This window comes from Erithacus rubecula, assembly GCF_903797595.1.
Source record: "Erithacus rubecula genome assembly, chromosome: 1".
Lineage (NCBI taxonomy): Eukaryota > Metazoa > Chordata > Aves > Passeriformes > Muscicapidae > Erithacus > Erithacus rubecula.
The window spans coordinates 23,136,756-23,164,127 of record NC_136658.1 but is presented as its reverse complement, the minus strand read 5'-3'; the positions used below and the strand labels follow the sequence as shown (position 1 = coordinate 23,164,127).

General features: G+C 41.5%; 1 protein-coding gene across 2 annotated transcripts; it reads left to right on the top strand.

The window, feature by feature from the left end:
* B4GALT4 (beta-1,4-galactosyltransferase 4) lies at positions 1–26,495 on the top strand. 2 transcript variants are annotated; one of them, XM_079305901.1, is made up of 7 exons: positions 1–160; positions 13,062–13,542; positions 14,375–14,607; positions 17,986–18,173; positions 22,863–22,985; positions 25,326–25,430; positions 25,867–26,495. In XM_079305901.1, exons 2-7 carry the CDS (start codon positions 13,275–13,277, stop codon positions 26,006–26,008), a joined length of 1,059 nt encoding a protein of 352 aa, XP_079162027.1. In that variant the 5' UTR covers positions 1–160; positions 13,062–13,274; the 3' UTR covers positions 26,009–26,495. The 2 variants fall into 2 exon arrangements, with proteins under 2 accessions (XP_079162027.1, XP_079162028.1); XM_079305902.1 differs by having other exon boundaries at positions 67–445.
* Positions 26,496–27,372: the final 877 nt, after the last annotated feature.

Genomic DNA, 27,372 nt, shown 5'->3' with positions numbered 1-27,372 from the left:
GCGGTGGGCCGGGGGCTGCGGGCGCGGTGTGTCGCGTTGCGGTGGCACCAGGAGCGTGTCCGTGTCCCTGTCCCTGCGGCCGCGGGAACCACAGCGGGAGCCACGCTGGGAGTGTGTCTGTGCCCCTGCAGCCCCGGGAGCAGTGGGAGGCGCGGGCCGCGCAAGTACGAACTCCGTCTGCAGAGCGGGGGAGCGCCGTGAGTAGCTGCTTGTCCTGAGGGCGAGCGGTGGAATTGTGGGGGCGGGTGTGGAAATTAGCGCTGGGGGTAACCAATGCCCGGCCGGTGTTTCGGTTTGGCATCCTGAGCGGAACGGCCGAGGGGGTTGATTTAATTGCGCCTCCTCGGACTTGGAGCATCTGGTCTGTGGCCGAAACTGGGTCTCCTTGACTCATGACTTCCAGGGGGGTCTCTGTGCGTGCGGGGAACCCTCATGGACATCACAGGCAGGACTTGAGGCTGTGATCGTGCAAGTAAGTCTGCCGAGACATAATGTTCATCATAGTATAGCTTTACTGAAATAATTGGCAATAGTTAAATTTTTAAAAATTATATACTCGGTGAAAGTACTTACTGTACTCGGATTCGGGAATTGTAAGTCAGGAGACATCTGCAAGGCACTGTTCTTTTGCTTTTTAAGTATGGCTTTGGGTGGTTTTGAGTTAAAGTAAATGCAGTGCCGTGTGTTATTTTCTCCGTTTCACACGTGGAAACCGGAGCACAGGCAAGTGAGGCTCTCCTCTAAACATTTTCCCACGGACAGGACGTAAATTATTTCACTTGCTGCTCCAGATGTTAGTTTGGAAGAGCCAGAATATTTATCGGTAGGCTTGAAAGGAGACTTGCACAGGTTCACGGAAACCGTCATTTGACAAAAATATTCTAGATGATGATGGAAACAACTCACTAAAAGAGGGTTGAAGGGAGGTGGGGCTCGGTCTCTTCTCCCAGGTAACCTGGGACAGGACAAGAGGAGACAGTCTTAAGCTGTGCCAGGGGAAGTTTAGGCTAGACGTTATGAAAAAACCTTCATAGGAAGAGTGACTGGGCATTGGAACGAGCTGCTGGGACGTAGTGGAGTCGCTGTCCCTGGAGGTGTTTAAAAACAGACTGGATATTGCACTTACTGGTTTTAGTTGATGATGTGGTGTTAAGTCATAGGTTGAACACGGTGGTCTGAAAGGTTTTTTCCAACCTAGATAATTCTGAGATCCTGTGAAATGTGTTTGGAGGTGTTGAGGGGAAGCAGAAGTGGGACTACTAGCATTAATATTCAAGATTTTATTTCTGAATCATAATATATATGCTTCTAAAATTCTGATTAAATTTAGAATACTTAAAAGTGCAGCTTTGGGGATTTGTGTTATTCTCTCTCACTGTTCAACTTGGATAATGTTTCATGAACCTTTCTTTAGCAGTGTGAAGTATCACCTTTCATCTAGGAAAATGTTTCTTGATAAACACTTCCTTTAGGTATGATTGATCTTGTTTTTGATTTATGTGGGTATTTCCTTGTCATTTTTGTAAAAGCTGTGTGTCCTTTTCACAAATGCATTTCAGTTAGAAGTAAGATATTTGCTACTTCACCTTTGGAAAGCTTGGGTTTTTGTTTTTCTCTTTGGTTTGAGTTGGCATGTCCTTCTCTTCTAAATAATATGTAGGAGAAGAATAGAAATTGAGCCAGCTTGATTGCTGATCTTAAGTCTAAGTTACCTGTATGAGTTTGGTGAACTTGGCTTTTGTTAGTTTGAAGGAGATATGCCTGGAGATTCTGTAGCTTGATTGAATGATGCAAGAATTTGGTTAATTTTTTTTTTTAATTTTTTTTTTTTTTTTTTTTTTTTTAGATAGGAGTTCAAAAGTCACCCAGCAGGTCTGCAGCTGGGATAGCTGGCTTTTTTTTGCTTCAGAGACTGGAGCTTTCACCCTGCATATAAATGGGATCTTGAAAATATTGTAAAATGATAGGGGAAAGCTTCCTTCACCTTTTTTCTTTATGGTTTTCGATATATTTAGGGTGTTTTATAAGTATTTTATCTTCTGTTCGAAGGGCTTTGGTATGCCTACAAGTAACATGCTTTACAGCTACAATTGGGTCATCTTGGTGTCCTGAGAGCAACAGCTGGGTATTGTTTATTTGTAAGGCAGTGAATTGTGGGATAGTTATCATTCAGATAATTCAGATAATCCTTTTAAACTGGTACAGTGGTGATTGTAAATGTGTGCAATTACAAGTAATAGCAATGTATTTGGATCTGATGTTGATGGGGCATCATCAGCACTAAACTTGTGCTTCCCCTCAGTCTTCAGTCCTGTAGTTGACTTCTGAACTCTTGCATCTAATTTAATTCATCAGTGAGATGGAAAGGGTTAAGATCTGCACAGTAATGAGAAGTAATGGGTTGGAAAGGAGACTCTTCCCCCTGCTGCTTCTGACTTAAGTATCATCCCTCTCGACCTTCGCTTTTCTTCCTGGAGAGTGCTTCAGTGAGGAGAGTTGAAGAGACAGGAGCTCTTTAGTCCTGAAAAGGTAGGAGAGGAGGAGCCCAATCACATCTCCCTTGATTCTCCAGACTCCCAAGCAGTATTTAGTTAGGTGGCAGAAGGAAATTAGTAACTGAGTGTAAGAGTGATAAGCTGTCTCCCTCTGCCTGAAGTTTTGCTGAACTGCTTTTCCAGAACTTTTAATAATATCCTGACTCTCAGGAGTGTATTTTTCAAATTACTTCTGTAAGCATTTGATTAAAATTTCTTGTTGCAATGTTGTATTAATTTTGAGCTCCTAAATGTTGTTTTAGACCATATCACTTCCAAAGGGTTTGAGTTAGAGCTCTTAAATTGTGTGCTTGAAACTTTTCTACTGCACTAAAATCCATCTGTAGATTGGTTGAAAACTATCATAGGTGTAAATTATGTTTTAACACGGAAAAAGTCCCATACATTTAATAGCTTAACAAAGTCATGCTATTTGTACAGGTTTTGATGAATGTCTTTGCAGTAGGCCCTGATAGTTTGTTATCCTTACTGGGATAAGACTGCAGAAATAATAAAACAGTATATCCGATCATGCCTAAGGAAGCTTTGGCTGGAATGTCTTTGGTGCTGTTCTCATTCTGAAGCACCTTCATGAGAAACAAATAATGGGATTCTGTTCTCTGTTATGCTTTCATAATGCATGCTCAACTCTATTAATTTTTACAACTTTTTTCATAGATACTTGTAAACTGAAAATTAGAAATGTATTAAGTAGCCGCAGATCAATACTATTTCTGTATTGCTTTAGCTAACTGTGGTTGGCACTTTCATTTAAAAAAGTGTATTATGAAGTCCAAATAAGAATATGCAATATTCTTGTTGTATAGTGGTTTTCTCAGACGTTATTTTACTATGTGGGAGAGTGAGTGAGGAAATTGACCGGGAATGTGTTGCAGTGTTTTTGTAAAGTGTCAAGGCCTCTGACGTCTGTCATGTATACTGACTGATTCCACTCCAGCAAGGCAGCAGCTGCCAGAAAAAGGTAGGGTATTGCTGAGTTGAGTTGTGACCTGAGCATTCCATTACATAAGAGGTTCTTGTGTTCAGAGAAATCTGTTTTATCATGTGTTTTTTCAGGATATTCCACTCATCTTTGATAGGAAGGTGTTTTTAAAAAGTGCTGTTTTCCTTTAAAAATATTTCTGTGGTAAGCCTTAGGGAGCAGTGATCTGTGCCAGAACTGTTTGCTGTATCCCTCACTCTGTCGCTTTGGCTGGGCTCAGGCTGACAGTGCAATGTCTTACAGTGAGGTCAGTGGCTCAGCTGTAGTTGTGTAACAAGAGAGGCCATTCATAAATGTGTTTCTTGGCCTAGAGATGCTAGGTTGCATTTCCTAGCGTAGCATCAGAGTTCACTGTGCCTCAAGAAAGTGAAAACTGTACTGCAGGATTGGAGTAGCACCCACTCACTTGCTATGCGTGGGCTGAGCAGAACTCTCTCATCAGAGTGTACAGTAGTCAGTCTCATGTTGTAGCAGGAGGAGATGCCTTGAAAGAAGCTGCAGCCTATGGCATCCTGGCCTGGATCAGCAACAGTGTGCCCAGGATTAGGGTAGTGATTATCCCCCTGTATTTGGCACTGGTGAGGCCACACCTTGAATCCTGTGTCCATTTCTGGGCCCCTCACTGCAAGAAAGATATTGAGATGCTGAAACAAATCCAGACAAGGGCAGTAGAGCTGGTGAATGGTCTGGAGCACAAGTCTGATGAGGAGCAGCTGTGGGAGCTGGGGTTTTTTAGCCTGGAGGAAGGAAGACTAAGGAGAGACTTGACCTCTCTTTAGAACTACCTGAGAGGGTTGGTCTCTTCTCCCAAGTATCAATCGACAGGACAAGAGGAAATAGCTTCAAGTTGCATCAGGGGAGGTTTAAATTGGATATTGGGAAACATTTCTTTATGGAAAGGATTGTCAAGCCCTGGAGCAGTCTTCCTTCTGAAGTGGTTGAGTCACCATTCCTGGAAGTATTCCCAAGACTTCTAGATGGTGCATAGGAACATGGTTTAGTGGTGGGCTTGGCAGTGCTGGCTTAACAGTTGGACTTGATGATCATAGATGTTTTTTCCAACCTAGATGATTCTATAATTCTGTCACCTGTATTCCTTGTCCTTCTGCACTGTTGTGGATTGGGAAGTGGATAAGGTGGGAATGAATGAGTGAAGTTGAGCCTGGGAAGAAGGAAATGGAGGAGAAGTGTACTTCTTGTCTCTCAACATCCTGCTCAATGTGTAATTAATAAAAAATTCATTTTCCCCAAGTTGAGTCTGCCTTGTCAGTTGGAAAGTGACCTCTGAGTATTTACCTCCCCCTCTTCTGTTCAGGAGTGATAAAGTGAGAATCTAGCAGCCAGAAAATCAGGAACACACTTTCAATGGATGATGGACTTCACACATACCAGTAGTCGTGGACTGCTGCATTTGTCTAATGCATTCCCTTTGGAGACAGTTGTTCCGTTTATTGATTATAAATCACAGTAGGCTGGAACATGGGAATAGCACTCCTTGTTCAGGGTAACATTGAGTGGAAGAACAGTGGTGTCCGTGTTAGGGATATGCAAGATAATGAGACATTCCTATTTTCTTCAATGTTCTGCACTAAAAATGTATGGAAAGTCCTCTTTCAGTGCTTTTTTGCTATGAAGTTCTCTGTGTGAAATGGATTTATTGTATTTACCTGCCAAGCCTTTCCTCGTTTATATCGTTGCAATTGCTTTTTCTGTGATGCCCACACTCCTAGAGACAATAATTTGTGTAAGCTAAAATATTCAGACTATTGCCCTGCTATCAGCTGGGATAGGGTTAATTTTCTTCCTAGTAGCTGGTACAGCAGTGTGTGGTTTTTATTTAGTATGAGAATAATGTTGATAACACAGGGATGTTTTGGTTGTTGCTGAGTCGTGTTTACCCCAAGTCTGGACTTTTCAGTTTCCCATGTTCTGCCAGTGAAAATACTGGAGTGGTACAGGAATTTGTGAAGGGCACAGCCAGAACAGCTGACCCAGAATGGCCAAAGGAATATTCCATACCAAAGGGCATGATTCTTAGTGTATCAGCTGAGGGGAAGGCTGACCAGGGGCAGCTGCTCAGGGTCTGGCTGGGCATTGGTAAGCAATTGCATCATGTCTGTTGTGTATTCTAACTATTATTATTGCCAAAGTTATTCTAGTTATTATTTTCTTCCTTTTCTGTCCCATTAAACAGTTTTAATCTCAGCCTGTGAGTTTTCTAACTTCTGCTTTTCTGATTGTCTCTTCCATCCCACTGTTGGTGGGGAGTTGAGGGAGTGGCTGTGTGGTGTTGAGTTGACAGCTGGGGTTAAACCACAGCAGTTATTTCCTGGTGTGTTACTTTTTTTTTTTTTTTTTTTTTTTTTTTTTTTTTTTTTTTTGGTAGTTTGTATTTCAGGGAACTGCCAGTACCTTTGCCTTTTTTTATATTGAGTATCAAGTAGTTATCAAGTAATAGAGAGTGTGGAGACAGCACATCTGTGTATCTCTTTGTATTCTTGACATAACGAATATTTTAGCTGGCAGTGGCTGTTACTGTAATCAGGCCCCACAAGTGTACCTTAGTCTGTTTCTTTTTAACTCTTACATTTCCTCTTTAAAATTACCTGGTTTCAGGCAGTTTGTAGAGTGTTACCAGTCATTGCCTGGAAATATCTGTTATCATTCTTCGACAATAACCATTCCCAGTCAACTGAAAGCTGAACTACTCTTTTTCTGCTGGTTGTCATACTGGGTTTTCTGACATTTTTCAGTGGAAAGTGTAGACAAAGGATTACAGAAGGTTGCTAAAATTCTGCTTGGTTTCTGATCCAGCTAGCTCCATGTTTTCATGAGAGCTTGTGCTGGTGCAGAGAAATTATAGTTTGGAAACTGGACCAGAGAGAAGGATGAGATGGTGACAGTCAAGACCCAGGCTGGTCTGTCTTTGTGGCTAACCAGTTGAAACGTGGTAGTGCTAAAGGTTCTTTCTACACTATTGAGTGTCTGAAATGAGGAAGCTTTTTTCTGAAATTCTTGTTCAGTCCTGGTAATATATAAAATCTTTGTGGGACAGAGGAAGCACCACTGACTGGGGAAGCTTTGAAATACCTACCTGCTTGGAATGCATGTATTGCACAAAGTTCAAACGAGTTTGAGTTACAAGGGATTTAACACTTGTCATGAAGCTGTACCTATACCATTCTCTGCCATTCTTTACTGCAGTCCACCTTAACCATATACCCTGTGTCTACTCAGGTCGTTGCAATTCTTCATCCCTGGTAGTCTGAGGGAGCCCCAGATGGGTGGGATGAGAAAGTGACACCTCTGATTCCATCCAGCTGATCCTGTGGGGTTGCTAGAGGAGTTTTACAGGTCATAGTGGTAGAAAAAGCACTAGTAAGGGATAACTTAGTAATAGGAAGTTGTATTTTGTAAAAAGGGTCAGTGAACCAGGCTATTTGCATAAAGTAGACGTTTTGGTCTGTGGTGGGACTGTCATCAACGTGTATGTGTAGGTGATAACAGAGAGGAAACAGTGGGAACACTGGGACTTCTCCACAGATATGGACAAGAGGGCAGGCAGCTTGATGTGTGTAAGAAGAATGACATCTCTAATGTTTAAAATCTCCAGATGGAGAAGATGCCAAAAGGTGGTCTGCTTTTTGGAGCAAAGGCTTGAGCCTTTGTTTCTAATGGAAGGGTTTGTTGTGGGAATTAATTCTGAGCATTATGGCTTCTGTTCTGTTATGCCTGAGTAGCCCATGTGCTGGTTCTGCTTTGCTAGGAGGAAAGGAGGGAGGCTGGCTGCCATCCCAGCTGGTTCATGAGCTGAGGGAGGGGCATTTGGGACAGCACCACAGAGTCTCTTCGGCCTGAGGAAAAGTGGGATGTATTGGCTCTTTTTTTTTCTTCCCTCTTCTTTCCTGCTTTCCTTCTTTTCGTTCTCATTTTAATTTTTTTCCCCCCATCCTGTGATATTGAGCTGATTATTTCCAGTTGCCTGTGAGAGGTAACAGAGGTCTCTTTCTGGCGTGGGGTTTCCTGGATGAAAAGTGTCTGCTGCTTGTGAAGTGCTTTCTGTAGTTTTTGGAGTGAGTGTTCGGGAATGAGGGATTGTGGCAGCAGCAGTGAGTGGTTTAATGTGCTTTCTTCATTTGGCTTGAAATTCTGAGAAGTGGAAAGGGAGTTTGTTTGAGGATTGGATTTTTTTTGTTGTTTGTTTTTCCTTTGAAATAGCACCATTTCTCAGTACAGTCGATGGGTTTTAAATAGGAAGAGGTAGTAGGATTATGAAAGTGTTGCGTGAAAGAAGTGTTAAAAGCTACTGGCTTAGCGCCCTACTAAGAAACTAATCTGTGAAAAGGGAGTGCCTGTGAAAGGAGCAGGTATAGACTCTTGTAAAACTTGAAGACTTGAACTGTCCTGCATAGGAAAGCTGATGCTGTACGGTGATCTTTCTACCTTGCCAGTTTTCAGGAATTTTAATTCCTTCTTGGTGGATTTCATGAAAAAGACTGCTACACTTCCTGATGTACCGGAGCTAACCTATTGCTGCTTTTGACTTTGGCCTAGATAGAATAATAAATTAGTACATAGCTGATTAAATGCATTCCCAGGGAACTCTTTCATGCTTCATTTCCTGCTTGAACTTATTACAGTTTTTAGAGTTAGGTTGAAGTGAAAGCTTGTTGCTGCTGAACCTGTTCTGCTGCCTTTGGAATTTGTGCGTGAGCTTAAGGAGCTTGCAGGGGCTTTAGAAAATCCTGCATAGGAAATCTGTCCTTACTTCATCATGTGAAACAGGTAGTCAGAAAGTTGGTTTGTGTAAATTAAAATTTAATTTTACTTTTGTCACATGAAAATATCTTTCTGGAACTGTCCTGCAGATGTTCCCTACAGAGTGAATTGTTTTAAATGTGAACGTATGAAAAGTAAAATTTAGACACCATGTTCTCTCTGATTATTTATACTGTTAAGCATAACTTTTTTTGGATAAGTAATCACTTGATTCTGGGCTTTGGCGTAATTATCATAATAATGTAATATCTATATATGTATCAGGGGAAAATCACTGTTTGGAACATAATGAGTTTTTATCAACTCCAGTTACTTACTAAACTTTGTTCATAGGGTTACTTTCCTTCAATAACATCTAGGTCAGGGCTATCAGTTCTCAGTCTTCTGCCTGATACTGACTTTATCTAGCAATTCTGCTTTGATGAAAAAGAATAGCCTTTAGTCCAGTATTCTTGGGCATTTCTGAGCTTGGTAGTGCTACTGGCTTCAATACAACCTTTAGTGCACAGGTGACCCTGCAGCACTTACATGGGGAACCACCTTGTACGTGTGTTGCTTGCTCATTCTGTGCTTGAGACTCTGTTGCACATGTGTTTCTGCTGGGATAACCCTGGATGAGTATGGATGAGGTTCTGATCTTAGTTTGCTTCAGAAGAAGTCCTGTCCATGCTGGAACCTTGCTTACACTTTTGGACCACCTGGATGGAAGAGGGCAAGTTAGGGCTTCATGTTTATGCCATCAGGCTCAAGGATAAGAAATGAACGCCCCTGTTCCTGGAGGAGTCATACAGCTCTATGTTCCAGAGGGGTACCTGCAGCTAAATCTCTTACGAGCAGTGCCAGGAATCTTCCAAGAAGGAAGTGGTGTTTGGCATGTAATTCAAAACACATAGCAGACTATAGAACTTGGGTGTCAGACAAGCTGCAGAGCACAGGAACACTTATTGGTACAGATGTGATATTGGGAAAGGCTGAAAATGCACTATTTTTGTGCCTCAACATGATGAGGAAGCTGTTTAGAATTGTATTACAGTGTCTGTCTAGATACGAGTATATCTACATGTAGTTTGAGACCTTTTTCCTTTTCCATCGATTTTAGAATTCTGACTGATACCATATTTGCATAACTGTGGCTTTGTTCTGTTTTTTTTTTTTTTAATTATGCATCTTGAAGTGGGTACTCTGGTGGCCTGAAGGGGCCATACCCTTCTAGCCAGCTGTAACTTTATTTACTAGGTTTGGTTATGCTTCACTGAGAATTTTTTTTACAAGAAAGTTACGCTTTGTTTCCTATGAAAGCTTCCTTGGTCTATTTTATGAAGGTTACATAAAATGAGAGTCAGGTTTCAGAGCTATGAGAAAAGTTTAGTTGCACAGGTGTTCTCCCACCCACGTTTGAGAGTTGGTCACCCGAGTTATGAAGTACAGAAGAAAAAAGAACCATGTTTCCAGCTTCTGAGATACTATTGTTTATAGCTAGATTTGTTCAGTATTGGGTTATTGTTTGCATATGGTATAATGTATGACTAGGTGGCCTTTTTTTACCATCACCCCCAACCAGTATATCAGCTATAATCCAGGGACACCAAAGATGAAAACATGTGCTTCATTAACTACATCAGGAACAAAAGGAAGATGGGAAATTGATCAGTGGGACGAGGGACTTGGTTGCTCAGGATGTGGAAAGGACTCAGCTACTGAATGTCTCTTCTGCCTCAGTTGTTACTGTCAAGACTGTTAAGGCTGGAGTAGATTTTGCATGACTATTCTAGTCAGTATTTTAGTAAAACTATTCCCTCAATAATGATTTTATGTTATAACTTTGGCTTTTATACTACTTCTCCAAGTATGGCTTTTTTATAGCAGGCCCTGAGCCTAACTTTTTCTTTATCAAGGTTCAAGCTCTGGTCTTCTTGACTCCAAGTTAGATGCCTGACTTAGCAACCAAGGTACTTCAGGCTCGCTGAAAGATGACTTTTGAAAACAGAATAGTCCTTAATGTGAAATAGTAACACCTCCAGAGGGGCAATGGCCGAGGTTTCTTTTTGTTTCTCTGACGCAGGTTCCTATTGAGGCTTAACTTCTTGCTTGTCCTTTTATTCTCAATTATTGTCGCTTTAAGTTCCCAAGATCTCAGTCATAAAAATTACAGTTCTTCACTGTCATCTTCATTCATAAGGGTACAGTTCTTCCACAGTTGTTCTTCCTCTGTTGGTAGAATTGGGTTTGCCTTTCTGTGCACATGCCGTGCTCATGTTTCAGGGGGGAAAAAGCCAGGCAAACAACCTTTTAACCTTTGAAGTAATAGCATAAAGTAAATTGGTGGGTGAATTGATTCATCTATGTTTTTCCATTTAAAATACCAAAATACCTTTGTGTGTGTGTATTTTTAAATACATGCTGTGTTCTCCATAGATAATACAAAAAAATCAAACTGCAGGTTTCTGAAACATGAATTATTGCCCTTCTACATGAATGTTGTGATGAGCTGAAAGTGGCTAATGGTTGTGCTCATGTGTGCATGTTTGTGCTGCCCTGTTGAAGGGCTCAGGTGTATTTTAAGCAGGAGCAGCATTCTGTTGCTGACATAGAAGCCAGTGAAGATGTGTGTTTAGTTATTACAGGAAATTATTCACACTGACAGTAGTATAGGTGAATATTTGTCAGAGACAAATATCATGAAGTTTTAGTAGCAACTACTTGTAGAATCTTGCAAAGCTGACAAAGGAAATTCATATGTGTGAGATTTGGAATAGGAGTAGAGGAGAGTAGAAATAAGGTTGGTGGAGTAAGTTCATCGTTTATGTTCATAATTTTAGCATTCTCGTACCTTAGTAATTTTACACCTGCATGCTCTTCCTGATATTTTAACAAGAACAACAAGATATTTCAGAAGGTACTTCTTCTGACTAGTACTGCTGCCTGCCTCCTGGTGTTTCTTTATACCTCTTCCCATGGATAGTTAATTTTAAACTTTATTTATGGACAAAAGAATTTCTAATGGGGGACAGCCCGTTTACACTAATTCGAGTACCAGTGGTGAGCAATGGCTTTAACTCTTTTTAAAGATTGTATTCCATTTCTGGGAAAATGGGAAGCTGTGAATATAATAAACATCTGTTGATAGTTGTTTGCTGCATGTTAAATTCAGTATATTTTATGTTGTCTTTTTCAGCTCAGGTTAATCTGGGCTGCACTTGGATTGGGTCATGGAGAAGGAAAGAAAGTTCCTCATGCATGCACTTTTTCCAGTGAGACCTTTGGTTTGTTATGGACAAAATTATATCCTTTAGGGGAAGTGGTTCACATGATAATGCTAAATTGTAGCTGAGAGGTGATGAAAGGCAGCAATTATTCCGTAGAAACCTGTAGATAGAGTTTAGATAAGCAAGTTCTAAGGTCTTTGATTTAATAATTACAGGCTAATATTACCCATGGGGTCCACACTGCTCTCAGATGATTCATAGAGCTTATCACTGATTTCCTGTGTGCAACTGTTGCAGGGTGTAAGCTGATGGGGGTGGTGGGCATTTTCTCTTTTGAGTCCCTTTACTTACTTAGAGAACTGACATGTGTTGCATGTGAATGGGGAGAGCAGGTCAGCTCTTCCATGAAGTGCCTGCCAGGAGGGACAGCAGCTGGTAATTCTCAGTGAGCCCTAAAAGCTTGGGAGTTCATCTTGTTAGTTCTAGGTCAGGCTCCCATACACATTCCCATGGATCAGCAAAATTCTCCAGAAGACACCAGGCCTGAACTAGTGGAAATGTGGAGTTATTGTACTCCTTGTATCTGTGATATCTCTCCAGGGTTTCATGTACTTCAGAGGCTGGTATAAAATAACATTTTCCATGTTTTTGTGTTTCTTCTCTTTGACCTAGCCTGTTTCATGTGCATTGTCTTTAATCACTGCTTTTGCTTAACTTAGCCTCAGTTCTTGTTCTTCTCAGAGGTGGCAGTTTTCTTGTATTTTCTATATCAGAGCTCTCTTTTATTAAAATTTCATTCTTTCTCTGCTATGAGATGGTAACAGCCAAAAATAGAGTGGTAACTGTAGTATGATAGCAGTGAAAGATTGTATGAAAATGGAGCCTTTGAAAAAGGGCAGGAAGTGGAATAAAGACCTCCTCAGACCTAACACTCTTGAAAAACTCAACCTTTCCCTTAAAAAGCAGGAAGATTTTCTTCCTTCAAGTGTGTGTGAGAGGGGGAATACTGGACAAAGACCCGAAAGGTGGTACTGAAAGGCAGCAGATAATGAATAATGATTTCTGATATCAGTCAAATGTGAGTTTCACACTGTGTTGTGCAGAGCAATGTAGCATAAATAATACTGTCTTTCAGAAGAAAACAGTTTATTTCTGCAGAGTTTCACGTGGTTTTCATTTTGGATGGGCTTTACTCATAGCAAGCAGAATCTCTTGCTTTGCAGCTGTTGTTAATATTGGTAGGAACAGAAATAGTACAACCTGTGTATTGCCAGGCACTATACACAGACATAACATGGCATAGTGGTTGCACTTTCTGATCTGAAAATAAAGAGAAAGATTGAGATAGAAGAACAAAACAGGAAAGTGATTTATATAAAATCATGCAGCTGTTTTATGGCTGAACTAAGACCAAAGCTCAGTGTCAATGACCAGTTGTTCATACTTGCTGTTCCTTTTGTGTATGTTCTTAACCTGTTTTCATGAAGTCTGTGGAGAAACTAATTATCTCCTTCTTTTTTCCTTTTTTTTGTGGTCCAGGTTAAAGTCATATTTTGTGACATTTGAAGACCAAACAGTACTATGGCTCCATGAATTTCAAAACTGCAGGAAGTGCAACAGCCCTCCCTACCTCCAGCTTTATTTCCCTACTGTGATATTCTTATTGGGAACTGTGGTTTCATCCTCACTGGATAAGCAGTAACCTGCCTCAGCATCAGAGTAGGCGAAGCAGTTTGTGAATCAGGGAAAGCCATGGCCTTGGGCTTGAATGTTTTTAACCTCTTCTATAAGTTCAAAGTGTTGGTGCTTGTAACTTTATTTGTGATGGTGCTATGGACTGCATTCATTTACTTAGTGGACACCAGACAGGAAATTGCTAAAGCTAAGAGCATGGTGGAGTTTTTCAGGAAAGTAACAAGCCTGGAGCACAGTCAAAAGGAAGAGAAGATTGAATCCACTGCAGACGTTCCCATGGTGAAGTCATTTCATGGTCCCTGCCCAGCTCTGTCTCCATACCTGCGTAAGTGATGGTGGAATTAGCACTAATTATAATGAAGGTTCAAATGGATGACTGTTTTCTTGGTTTGGGCATTTGTATTATTTTAGTTTTTTCTTGGTGTGGTACTGCTAGCAGCAACAGACTCCTGCTTTGCAGTATCATGTCATTATCTTTTTTCTCTTACCGTGAACCTGATTAGGGATTTGTTTGGGAAGCTGGATTCTTCCGTGAGGTAGTCCAAAAGCTTCTGTCTCCCTGAACAACTTCACCCCGAGACACATTTGATTAAGTAAATGCAGCAATGGCTGTATGTAGCCATCACAGTAGCCTGTATTGTACTTTTTCATGGGCTTGCTGAGTCCAGAGGAGCTGGGATGACAGCTCAGTGCAAGAGAAGGGATGAAAATTTCATTTGGCTACAGAAAGCCTTGGTATGTTTTATCTTAGTAATTTATAGCCTTAAGCTTGTTGTCCTTTTCTTGTGCTTTAGGTACCAATGACTTCTTATAGCCACAGTCCTGTCTCTTTCTACTTTATTCTCCTCTGCTTTGCCCTGGCAGCCATTTCTGGCTAATCCTTCTGCAGTAGCTTAAAACTTATCTTGGATTTTTTAAAAATATTTTTGTTTTATTGGTACTGCTTCATAGTCAGTTTAAGCAACTACATGCTTGACACCCTCTCCTTCCATTGCTTGAATAAAATCCTTGTAGTACTATTTTTCTCTTGGAAGGGAAGGAAGCCAGTTGGGGCTTGAAACTGGGTTTCTTACACTGGATGCATAGTGCCTCATTCAGTGACTGGACCAGCCACAACCTGAAAGGACTCAGAAAAGGTTCTTGTGCTTCTCTTATAGGAGGGGCCAGCAAACTCTCCTTCAAACCGTTGGTTACACTGGAAGAAGTGCAAAAGAAGAACCCTCTGGTAGCCAAGGGTCGGTACCACCCTGTGGAGTGCTCAGCCCTGCAGCATGTGGCCATCCTTATCCCACACCGCAACAGAGAGAAGCATCTGCTGTACCTCCTGCAGCATCTCCACCCCTTCCTGCAAAGGCAGCAGCTGGATTATGGCATCTACGTCATTCACCAGGTGAGGCAGCTGTGCAGAGCTGTTTTGGTGAGGGTGGTGGCTCTGTCCTGCAGCCTCAGGAGAGGCTTCTGTTGCCTCTGCTGTGTGACATCAGTCCTCCAAGCCTGCCTCCAACAATTCTGCTTGCTGAGGGACACAACAATGGCTGCAACGGCTGCTGGTGGCACTTTTGGATCTCAGGGCTGGGGAGTGTCTTTAACTGGTGTTCATTTCTCAGTCTAAGTAACTTGGTGTTTCTGAGTTAGCGTGCAAGGTAAGGATCTTTCGCATGGCTAATGTAACTCACTTCTCTAGCAGTATCCACACATGTAACTAGGCTGGCCTGTTCTGTCTTCACATTTGGAGTAGTTTGAATAGAAGGCCCCAATTTGTCTCTAGCCCTTCTGTCAAAGTTGTGTGTATCATGTGGTTTTATTTTTGCTTTCTCAAACTGAACATGACAGCTGCTGCTTTTAGCTGCTTTATTTGCCCAGCAAGTGCAGTGGAAAGTAATAGTCATGAAAGAGCAGTTGGTTCCTGAAAGATTTATTTATTTATTTGCATTCTTTCTAGCAAAGCTGTTTCAGTGGCTAAAACCTAAGCAGACCATATTGTCTTCAATCTCATGTGCTTATGTTCTAATTGCATGTGCTAAAAGCATTATATATTGCTCCTTTGTAATATGTTATCTTTTCTTGATCTTCTGTTACGTTTGCTTTCTTTTACTTATGTTTACTTATATCTTCTGCTTTGGCTCCAAAATGTTTTTTGAGACAGCAGAAGAAAAAGGTGATAAATTAATACAGTTTATTCTCCCTCCTGATTAGAGAGCCTAGAGTCAATTAATTAAGTATGAGGCAGTGCTTTCTAGGTGAAAGCTTCCACTCTTGCACTTCTGCTCAGCTGAATGTGTCAGCCGAACAGCAATAAAAGTCATGGCATGATATTTTTACTTGGAATTAATTGTTCTTTCATTGTTTAGAGTCATCATGTGGCCTCTAGGGTGGAAAAACAAGAGCTTTTTTTCCTGCATTAATATGTACTATAATCATACATTTGCTGGTTCATTCTAGCAGGCAGCAGTGGTTAGTAATAAATTATCGGGAGAATAGGCATAGCTTTTTAATTTATTTAAATATATGAAGTGGAGAACTGCTATTGTCATGTTAACAAAAAGTAATACGGAAGTATGGAAGTTTTGTCTGATGAGTGCAGCAGTGTCAAGTTGGAACTTGTTCTATCAGAGATTGTGCTTGGAATCTGTCATGTAGCTTTTCCATATAGATGGGCATGTCCAAAGATTGGAAAGTGGGTCTAACAAAACTCTTCTGGGGCAAATCCATCTTTACTCTCAGTTTGTGATGTTATTAGTTGTTCTAAGTCTCTTTTGAGGAAAGACAAGCAGGATTTAACTGTTAAAATACACAGTCTACTTTGGAGGTAGACCAAATGGGCCTTTTGTATTTTTTTTCTGTGAGCCACTGAAGGGCTTACTCCAGATTTCTTCTTTATGGGCTGCTTTTAGCATTTCTAAACTTGTGATTCTCTAAATGTGTGCATACATGAAAGCTGCACTCAAAACAGTGTGAGTTTGTAATCCCTAAAGGGTGAATAATTTCTTTCCCAACATAAATTTGTCTTGTGGTCAGTATTATTCTTCTGTAGAAACAAAGGGCAATAGTTCTGTCCTCAATAAAAGATGAGTAACTTTTGCTGTTTGTTCAGTATATGGTCTGACATGGGAAACTTCCCTTCCTGGAAAGCAGTGTCAGCTGGCCTTTGGCTGCTTTGTTGGCTTGAACTGATGAGGAAAATAGAACTTCAGCAGATGGAAGAGGCTGTCCTGAACTGGGCTGGATTTGATACTCAATGCAAGTGACGTTCTCCAAATGTACTTTACCAGACATCTGATTTGTTCTGTTCACTCAATAACTTATGATTTCATCCTTAGGAGAAGACTGTCTCATGGGTATTTTTATATATGGGACATTTTAAGAAAAAAAAACACACACAAAAAACTACCCTATTCAGAAATTTGACATCCTGATTTTGGGTGAATTGTATCTAAATTTTTTACTGGAAAATTTCTCTCCAGAGGATGGATGCAATTAATTATCCATCTCATCATTTCTCAGAAAGGGCACTGTATTGTATTTTTCAGACTGCAGGTATGGCGTCATAAATCCCATAAATCTCCTTCATTTACGAGCAGATGGTTGTTTTAGTGAACAAATCCTGCTTTAGAGCAAAGTGTTACCTTTTAGAACAATAAAACATGCTCTGTATATAACAGCTTTTCTCTACAGTTCACCATCTCTCAGCCTGGGGAGGCCAGCTTCTTTCTTATTTGCTATGGACCCTCTTTCTGTCCAGGTACCTTCTAGAAAATTTGCTAGACTTACAAGCAGTTTCTTTTGAAAATATTATTTTTTTACTATTCTTTCAAGTACACAGGTTCCTTGCTCTGGGAAATAACTGTCTTGTCTGTTACTGGGAGGGCACTGGTTTGCCCTCTGGTTCCCAAGTGGGAACTTGAGGCAAATCCTCACTTTGTCTTCAAGAGTAGAAAGCCTTCTGCAGCCAGGTAAAAAATGAAAATGGCAAGATAAGCCCATGTCTTGCTCCAAAGTGAATGATGACATGATAAGCTTACAGAACTGCAAGGTGTGTGGATATTCTTGTACCTCAGAGGTGAAAAATTAGATTTTTGAAAAGCAAATACTAAGTAACTTACAGCAAAAGCAAACGATGAAGTCTAGTAAAAAGGTGAAGCTCTGTGCTAGGAGCATGTCCCCCTGCAACAGGATAATCAGGTTATAAGTAGGAGGTAAAAATGAAGAGACCTGGTTTTCACTCCCAGTCTGCCATCTGTGTGTGAGCTGAGGAAATACAGGGAACTCTTCCAGCATTGCTGTCCTGCAAACTGAAGGGACAGGCATAAATCGTTCATGGCAAGGGCTCTGACATCTAGAGACTAATTTGGTTTTCCTTTTCTTAAAAAGAACTTCTATGAGCCTTACTGACACAGTTGTATGGAACACAGTTTCTATACCTCTTCTGTTGTTTACCCTGATGGTAACTCTAGGACCAGGGGCAGAAGGGCGGTTAAGCCATGGAGCACTCACACTAGTGGTGCCCAGCTAAGCACAGTCTTTCCTGGCCCTGGCTGGTTGTGTTTGTGATGAATAGAGGCTGGAGAAACACTTTGCACCATTGGCCACTCAGATGCTGTGCCTGGTGCTATGGGGCACTCTGGGCATTTACTGCTTTCCAGGTGCTAGAAAAGCCATGTGGATGTGGTTGCAAACCATACAATTGGAACAAATGCCTGGGAGCAGCTGTGGTTCAAAAGCTGTGGCACCTTCTTCAGAGTTGTTTTTTTCCATTTTTTTTCTACAGGCTGGCAACACCAAATTTAATCGAGCCAAACTGATGAATGTAGGATACCTAGAGGCCCTAAAAGAAGTGAACTGGGACTGTTTCATTTTCCATGATGTGGATTTGGTGCCAGAAAATGACTTTAACATTTACATGTGTGACACACAACCAAAGCACCTTGTAGTTGGCAGGAACAATACTGGATACAGGTAGGAAACCAGGAATATAGAAAGAATATAAACAAGGAAATGCCATGTTACTAATAATGTTCCTCTTCTGATGGAGATGTGTGCTGGTATCTACCCTTCCTCATGACACCAGGTTTCTGGTGGTAACACTTTACCTCTCTGGAGTACAGAACTGGACAGACATCTCTGCAGTCAGCCCTGTGGACAGCTGCACAAATGATTATTGTCATTATTCTGGTTTCTGGAGTTGAATTAAGTGGTGTTTCAAGTGGAAAGCGATGTGACAGAGGTTGTGCAGAGACCTTCTGGCAAATAAGGTCACACATTTGCAGTTTCCTGATCTGTGATTTGAGGGTGTGATCTTACTATAACAGAACTTGTCACTTACTTCTGCTGTTGAAGAGGTAATGTCTTGTATTGAGAGCTGAAGTGTGGGAATTTGCCAAGGGATAGAGCTGCCCTTTAATTATTTGACTGAACAGTGTATAACACAGGATCATTCTTATTTTTAAATGAGTCCCCTAAGTGCTCATGTGATATAAATTGTTTAAAGTGAAAAGTCAGGTTCAGTCTACCTTGGAGAGAAAAGGCTTCTGAGCTTGGTGAATTTAATGACTAAAAGTGTTTTCATTGAACTTGTTTCTTTCAAGATTCATTTTGTGTCACATAACTCTAAATATTGATAGAATTGGAGTTTTCAAAAGCTGATCTCAATGTACTTTGAAGTAAAGCTCTGCTTTGCTTCTGCATTTCCTTTGTTAAATATATGAGAAAGTGGTGGGATGTGCCAATACTGACACAGAATAATACTCACTTTCCAGTCATTTAGTGAAAACTGGAATAAGTACATACCTGCTAGGCTTGTGACAGGCTATTTGAGCACTTGCTCTAAAATGTGTTCCACTAGAATGCTGGTGGCTTGAATTTGATAATTCAGTTTCAATTTTAATTAATTAATTAATTCTGTGTCACTGCCTCTGTTTACACATCCATGAAGTGGTGTTAATAATGCCCTGTTTCCAAGGCATGTCTGATGAAGGAATTCACATTCTGAGCTCAGGAATGATACTTGAACTGAGCTGATACCACAGGTTGAAATCCCAGTTGGGTGATCTCAGTGTTTGCTCCAGCTGAGGTGATCATACTGAGACTTGTTGCTCAGATGAGGTAGAGAAAACTGAACCCATCCATGAGGGTTTTTTTGTGGTGTTTTATTTTTTTCTTTGGCCTGTTTTTTGGTTTTGAGGTTTTGTTAGTTTCCTGATGAGGGGTGGGGGGGAATTAGTTTTTTTCCATGGGGCTGTATTCTGTTGTCATGCAGTGTGCAGTAATCTCAGCAGCCATGTGCCTTTGGAGATCCAGTGCCTTTAACCACATAAACTGCAGATCAGTTTTGGATTCTTTTAGATGGACGACTTATATATTAAAGCTTTGAAGAAAAGGTTGGGAAAACTCTTATTTTAATTAAGGTTTTCCCTTGAGACCAACACAACATCTTTTCCTCCTGACCATTCCTATTATATGTATTCTTCAGTCCAATTTTAAAAATTCCAAAGGAGCTGATGTTCTCTCATCCTCAGGGAAGGGGTGGTTATAGAGGTTGTTACAGAGATGCATTTTTCCAGGTGATGTCAACTGAGAGGAAGCTATGTCTGGGTCCTGCCAGTTCTGTGCTGCCTCAGGAGGGTTGAGTGGGCAGTGCTATCCTGGTTACAGGATCAGAGAATGGATGAGATTGAAAGAGACTTCTGGGAATCACCCAATCTAACCCCTCTACCACGGCAGGGTAACCTAGAGCAGGTGACTCAGGAATTCAGCCAGGTGGGTTTGGAATGTCTCCTGAGAGGGAGAGTCCACAACCTCCATGGCAGCCTGTTCCAGTGCTCTGCCTCCCACCATGGAAAGAAGTTCTTCCTCATGTTGAGGTAGAACTTTTTGTGTTTTAGTTTATGACAATTGCTCTTCATCCTGTCAGTGGAAACTATTCAAAGATCTGGCACCATCCTCTTGGCACCCACCTTGCAGATATTTATTTGCGTTGATGAAATCCCTTCTCAGTCTTCTCCAGATTAAACAGGCCCAGCTCCTGCAGCCTCTTCTCATAAGAGAGACCCCTCATTATCCTTGTGGCCTCTGCCAGAATCTCTTCAGCAGTTCCTTGTCTTTCTTGAACTATGGAGATCAGAACTGGACACAGCATTCCAGATGTGGCCTCTCTAGGGCTGAGTAGAGGGGGAGAATCCCCTCCTCATCCTGCTGGTCCCATTCTTTTCAGTGCACCCCAGCTCTGGCTCTTTTGGTGTCTGCCTCTGCAGTGGTGTAGGGGAATTATGGGGTGAATAAGCAAGCAGTGGAGTGTGTACATGGGTGTGTACATGGGAAGCCAGTTCCCAAACTGTCAGGCTGCTGGAACAGGATGTGATCCTGTTGGTGACTTTTCAGAAAACCCGGATGGGGGAGGGCTCTGCCCTGCTGTTCCTGTTTATGGGACTTCCTTGCTGTCAATTCCATTTGTTTACTGCACTCCTCTGGAGTATCTATAGCAGAAGTCTCAAGGCAGTAATGTGTAATTAAAACTTGATGGAGCTTCCTCTACCTTGTGGCTTGTCTCCTCCAGGAGAAGAGGTAAAGGAGAGAGAACAAATCTGTTCAAAAGTCAGGCCTGACCAACCTGATAGCCTTCTCTGACTTGACTACCTTGGATGAAGATGTAGTAATAGATAATGTTTATGTTAGGAAGGCTTTCAACATTGTCTCCCATAATGGCCCCACTGAAAAAGTGATGAAGCATGGACTGGTAAGTGGACAGTGAGTGGGCTAAAACTGCCAGAACTGCAGGGCTCAAAGAGTTCTGATCAGTAGAGTGAAGTCCAGCTAGAGGTCAGTCACTAGTGGTTTACACCCGAGTCTGATACTGGGGCTGATGCTAATTAGAGGCTTCATCAGTAACCTGGAAGACATGGCAGATTGCATCCTCAGCAGGTTTTCAGAGGACAGAAATCTCACAGGATTGGTTTATGTAGCAGGGCCATTGTCAGGCTGGAGAATGTGGCCAGCAGGAATCCGAACAGAGAAGTTAAACAAAGGGAAATGCAGTGTCCCGCACCTGGAGAGAAGTAACTCTGTACATCAGTAGCTGCTGGAGGCCAGCTGTCTGGAAAGCAGCTTTACCAGAAAGGACCTTGGGCTAGCAGTGTGCCTTTGTGACAAATGCCAGTGGAATCTTGGGAGGGAGTTACCAGCAGGTTGAGAGAGGTGACTGTTAACCTTCTACTCAGCACCATGGAGATGATACCTGGAATACTATGTCCAGTTCTGGGACATACTGTAACAAGTCCAGAGGAGAGCCTAAAATAATTAAGGGATTACAGCATCTGACTTGTGAGGGAGGCTGAGAGTGCTGGGACTGTTTAGCAGAGAGAAGGCAGAGAGAGATCTTGGAAATGTGTATTCATACCTGATGGAAGGGAGTAGAGACTGTGGAGCCAGACCCTTCTCAATGAAAGACAAGAGGTAATGGACACAAATTGAAATACATTGAAAATTGTGGAATTGAAAATTCCACTTAAACATATGGAAAAGGTGGTGGTTTTTTTGTGTTTTTTTTTGTTTTTTTTTTTACTGTGAGGATGGCCAAATACTGGAACAGGCTTCCCAGAAAAATTGTGGAGTCTCGATCCTTGGAGATGCTCAGAATCTGACTGAACATGTTTCTCAGTAAATTGTTCTAGCAGACCCTGCTCTGAGCAGAGAGGTTGGATTAAGTCATCTCCAGGGGTCCCTTTGACATTCACAATTCCTCTGCGATACTGTGAGCAAAAATCAGCCAGGAAAAATAGTCTCGAGGGAGGTTGTGTTGAGGGTCATGTGTTGGTTTATTTTCTCCTTTGGTGTTTTTAAAATTATATTCATGGTAAACCAGAAATAATAATAAGCATTGTCTGGCATGTCAAATGCCATAATGAGTACTTTTGAGCCCTGACAATTTGTTCATCTGTTTAGATTTACATACACATACAAATGCAATCTGCAGCCATGTGCCCATATGAGTGGGCTGGGGCAAGAGGCTGTGTTGTTGTGTGTTAAGGGCCCAGACAGAGGAGGGCATCATAAAAAGCAATTAGCAGAATGGCCTAAGAAGATAAACTAACATTAGATGTAAACATTTTGTAAAAGTAGATGGATTTTTCAGGATGAGGAAGGAAAAAGTTAGAAATTAATCTCCTTTAGAGCTGAGCTCCGTTACTAAGTAACTTGCATTGTACCTTACCTTGGAATTGTTGCAATATCCAGTATCACATGCCCCCTTTCTGTGAACTGATTTCTTTCCAAGTTTTTCAGATTCAGCTCTAAAATATTCAATGGCTTGCTGTTGTTATTTCAGAGTTTCCACTACATTAGTCCATTGCTTTTCTATATCTCAGAGTCCCTGAAATGAAGTACCTGTTTGGCTGGCAAGGGGAATTGTGTAAAGAGAGAGAAGTTTCTGAATAAGATGCTGTTCTCTCAGTTGGAGAGGTAATTTTTTTCTGGCCAAAAGTAATTCACTATCTTTTTGTGAAAAGAGGAAGAAAATAGGACCAGCTTTTAACGATTTGTGCACCCTTAACCTTGTGAAAGACACATCTATATCTAGGGTATCAGGGTGATGTTTTCATTGTTGACAGAATTTGACTTTTAATTTTTTGTTCTCTCTTCTTATATGTCTAGGTTACGGTACCAGGGATATTTTGGAGGTGTAACTGCTCTTACAAGAGATCAGTTTTCCAAAGTGAATGGATTCTCTAACAACTACTGGGGTTGGGGTGGAGAAGATGATGACCTTCGAATCAGGTAAACAATGAGGAATTAGTTTTAAGAAAAAAAAATTAAAATTGGCACAACTCCATACTAAGCCTCCAAGAGCGCAACACCCCAGGGGCCTTCATTCAAAACAGCATTAAACAGTATTGCAGTGGAGGGCAAGATGCAGCTCTCTGAGCAGTTTCCTCTTTGCAAGGGTTAGGTATGTCTGATGCCTAATCCTCTTCCTCACAGCACTGTTGGCTGGGTGTGGGTTATTTGGTTGGTTCAGTTCTATCTCAGACACACAGCATTTGTATTCTTGCTTGAAAATTGGTTATAATTGAAGTCTGGAGTGTGATTTACTGGAGACACACAATAGTATTGAGTTCCAGTGTTTTGCTAGAATGTGGAAGTGTTTTGGTGGGATTGGGGGTTTTGCATTCCTTGACTACTGGATTTACTGCAAGTAGGGCTTAGTTTGTATTTGTGCGGTGTTGATTATAGTGAAGATAGCAAATAACTTGAATTTTAGAAAGGCTACATATATATATGCATATGCCCTTTGTTCTTTTGCAAACTCATTTTTGTAGATGTGCCTGTCAAAGTAGGAAAAACCTGTTGGCTGGAGAGGTTTAGTGGGACAAAGAAATCATCCAAACTTTTATGTTGATCTTTTACCCTTTGCCTAGGAATAAATCTCTAATCCTGCATTGCTACTAGTAAATGGACAAAAACCCACAAGCAAACAGCAGATAAGAACCCAACTCCACAAGCTCTGCTGGCAGAGACCATCAGTTTGTAAATTGATTTATACTCTTATACCGCAATTTTTAAGTTGTTATCATTTTCAGTTGTTTAAATATGCAGACATTTTGGGAACATAAAATTTATATCCCTGGTGATGTTGTATAAATATACAGGGGGATTAAGTGTGTTAAAAGATAGCAACTTCCAAATGAAAGTGTTGGTCGGTGTCAGTTCAGCAGATTGGTCAGCTCTGTCTCAAGAAATATGAAAGGTCTGCTGGAGACATGGATTTCTGTCCCTTAACCACACTATTTTTTCCTTCTTACTCCTGCCTAGACACACCAACTTCTCTGTGACCTCCTGGGAACTGACTTTTATTGTTTGGGGGTGGCTTGGTGCTATTTTATTCCCTAGTTTCCCATGGGTGATAGTTCTTTCAGATGTTCCCATGGCCAGCAGAGAAGCAGCAGGTTTTACTGACGGTCTCTGATGTTTGCAAGGGTTTGGAAAGAAGCGATGTTTTTGTGTGGCACTTCGTAACTTTGCAGCTCTTAAGGTCTTGGTGGGGAAACCAAGTCGTGACCCAGTGTGTGCTCTGCAACTGGACTTGGCTTGTGCCTTTCCTCTTGACTAGGCTGGTAACTGAGTTTGCAGAGGTAGGTAAGGGCTAGCTTGCTGTCGGGTGGGTTGTGCAGAGATCCTTGGAACCTTCTCAAGGGAAGTCAGCAGATGGCAGCATCCCTTCAGTGCCCTCAGAATCAGGGCCGAGGACTCACATTCTGAAACAAATGTCATGATCTCCTTTGGTCTCCCTCATAAGGCTTGTATCACAAAGAGATTCTGCAGATCATTTGTTGTAGTTGTTTGATAATTTACTGCTACAAAGTCATGGAAATCTGTAAGGAACTCAGTTTTCTCAAATCTTGGTTTCCTATTTTTCTTTCAGCTGATGACTGACTAGCAAAGAGGTGGACTATTCCTTAATTCCCTTGTTATAAAGTTTCTCTCTGCTGTTAGAGCAAAGTTGTGCTCCACAGCTATGTGTAAGGTCAAAAGCTCCAACTAAGTGCCTGATGTCAGACATTTAAATCTGTGCATAGGGCTCAGTGCTTCTGTCATTGTTCTCAGAGAAATTTTCTTCATGTGAACAAATAAAAGTTTTGTGCCTGTCTGCCAACGATTAAAAAAGAAAACAAGATTAGAAAAAAAAATCTAATTGGAGGACTATCAAATATAGGGGTTTTATTGCAGGGGTTGAGATGATTTGTTGCAGAACATGTGGAGACTTACTACAGGGCGGTCCAGAGTAGTACAGTCAATACTGATATAAATGTACTCTGTCATACAATGTGTGCTTAAAGCTCTGCATCTCTACTGTAGTAGCTACCTGCTTCTGTTCAAAAGAAAGGTGTATCTGCACCCCGCCCCACCCCCCCGCCCTGTTCTCCAGGAATGCAACTCTGAGCCTCATTTCTCTGGCAAAATGTGCTGTGGAAGAGATGCAGATGAGTTTTTACAACTCTCTGTATTTGCTTTCACAGCATCTACAAGAGGTGAAATCTCCAATTGTTGGCTTTTTTTCACTAACAACCTGGTTTATGGTGTTGTCTTCCGCACAATACTTCTCATTGCTTCTTGCAGGGTTGAGATGCAGAAGATGAAAGTGCTGAGGCCGCCTGCTGATGTGGCCAGGTACACAATGATCTTCCACAACCGTGACCACGGTAATGAGGAGAATCGAGAGAGGTGGGTCAAGAACAGGCTTCAACCTTGCATTGTCTTGGCCTGTGGCTGGGCCAGGCACCTGGGAGACAAATTCTTTGCTCTAGGCCAGATAGGCTTTTTGTGGTACCTGGAGGCTCTAGAGAACCTCTGTGACAATACTGTTAACTGCTGGCAGCTGTTTTCTCTATATGAGATCTTCTAGAACTAACTAGGTGGTGTTCCCTAGAAACTTCCAAAATTATACTTATAGGTATGATTCAAGCATTATTTCAGACATTGAGCCAAAGGATTTTCTTCCCATAACTGATTGTGCTGAAAACAGGAAAAATCTGATTTTGAATTCCCAGTAGATAGAAAATGGCTTTGCTTTGCTTCCAAATTTACTACCATTGGGGAAAGAGCTCAAAACTTCTGTCCTGTGCATGTGAGTGAAAATTGCTCTCCTCTTTGTCCTCAGGATGAAGCTTCTCCGCCAGGTCTCTAGAACGTGGAAGACAGATGGGCTGAATTCCTGTTCCTATAAACTGCTCTCTGTGGAACACAACCCACTGTATATCAACATCACAGTGGACTTCAGTGTACAGCCCAAGGTCTCATAGGGGCCAGCACCCCCCAGGTTATAGGCAATGGCAACAGATCGCCTTTGTGGCTGCTGTCCGAGCAGATGACTTCCAGCACCTGCTTGGAAGAGTCCTTCAGTAGCACAGGAGAAAGTAAAGTGTTCCTTCACAGCATCTCATTGAGTGGTTGAGAGTTTCCTTTTGTGAGGAGTTTCTGACTGACCCAAGGGATAGGTCCTTGTGTTCTTCTATGCACTTTTTGCTGGGACACTGGAAAAAGTGTCCTTGTTTGGGCTGGTCCAGTGGAAGGACTTGAACCAAGTCCCTGAAAAAAATCTGGTTTTGCAACTATTTATAGTGATTTGTGGTGTCATTAAAAGCACAATAATTCTTCAAGAATTACAAACTTGATGAGAAAAGTTAATTTTTTCTAGCGAAGAAAAAATTGCTTACATGTGAGGGAAGGTCAGTAATGGTAATGAGTAAGAAGACGTCACAAATTTCTCAATAAATGCAGTCCGTTGAACTCCGGAGTGTCTTGTCTTCACACCACAGTATCCCCTGCTGAGGGACTGCTGACATGTCCTGTGGCAGTGTTGAGTCTCATTCTGCACCAGGATGCCTATTACTCTCCAGGGATCAGGAAGGAAAGGCAGTGGCCAGCTATGCTGTAGGGGAAGGAATTCCTCTCCACATATTTTAATGCTTTGGGACACAATGTTAGCAGAGTGTGGATTTGTACACATACCCAGGCCATTATCATCTGTGAGTCTTGCTTAAGAAACAGGTGAAATACTGTGGATAACCAGCTGTTCCACTGTGCTGTTGGATTTGTGCAGAAGTCTTGATTAGCTCACTTGACTTACTGCATTGTATTTAACTGTCTTTACATGCTGATGTGAAGCCAGGCGTGGGAGTGTTCCTTTTAGGACATTATTCCACTAGTGGAGAAGACTGTAACTAAATGTTTGTAAGTATAGTGGCATTAGGTGCAGCTTTTCAGTGAGGAAGGAATTTTTGTATCTTCAAGTAACAAGCCAAAATACCCTGTGTCACACTCCCAAAATAACTGGACATGGCAGGCAGTGCTACAGACTGAGCTAGCAAAGAAAGTTTACAGCAAGGGCAGGGGTTTGGGCAAACTGTGTCAATCTCACAGTCAGGTAAGTATAAATGCATTCCTGCCAGGGTCACAGCTCCATTGTTGACATGTTTGACTTAGAGGAAAAACTAGTATTTAATTTTTCAGAAGTATTTTATGGTGAAGACAGCTCAGCCTTGAATGATACTTAATGACTGAGCAACAGCTGTAATAGTAGATTAATTTCCCTGCTCTGAGCAGGAGGTTAGACAAGGTGACAGCCTCAGGTCCCGTTCACTCTGCATTACTTGCAGCTACAATA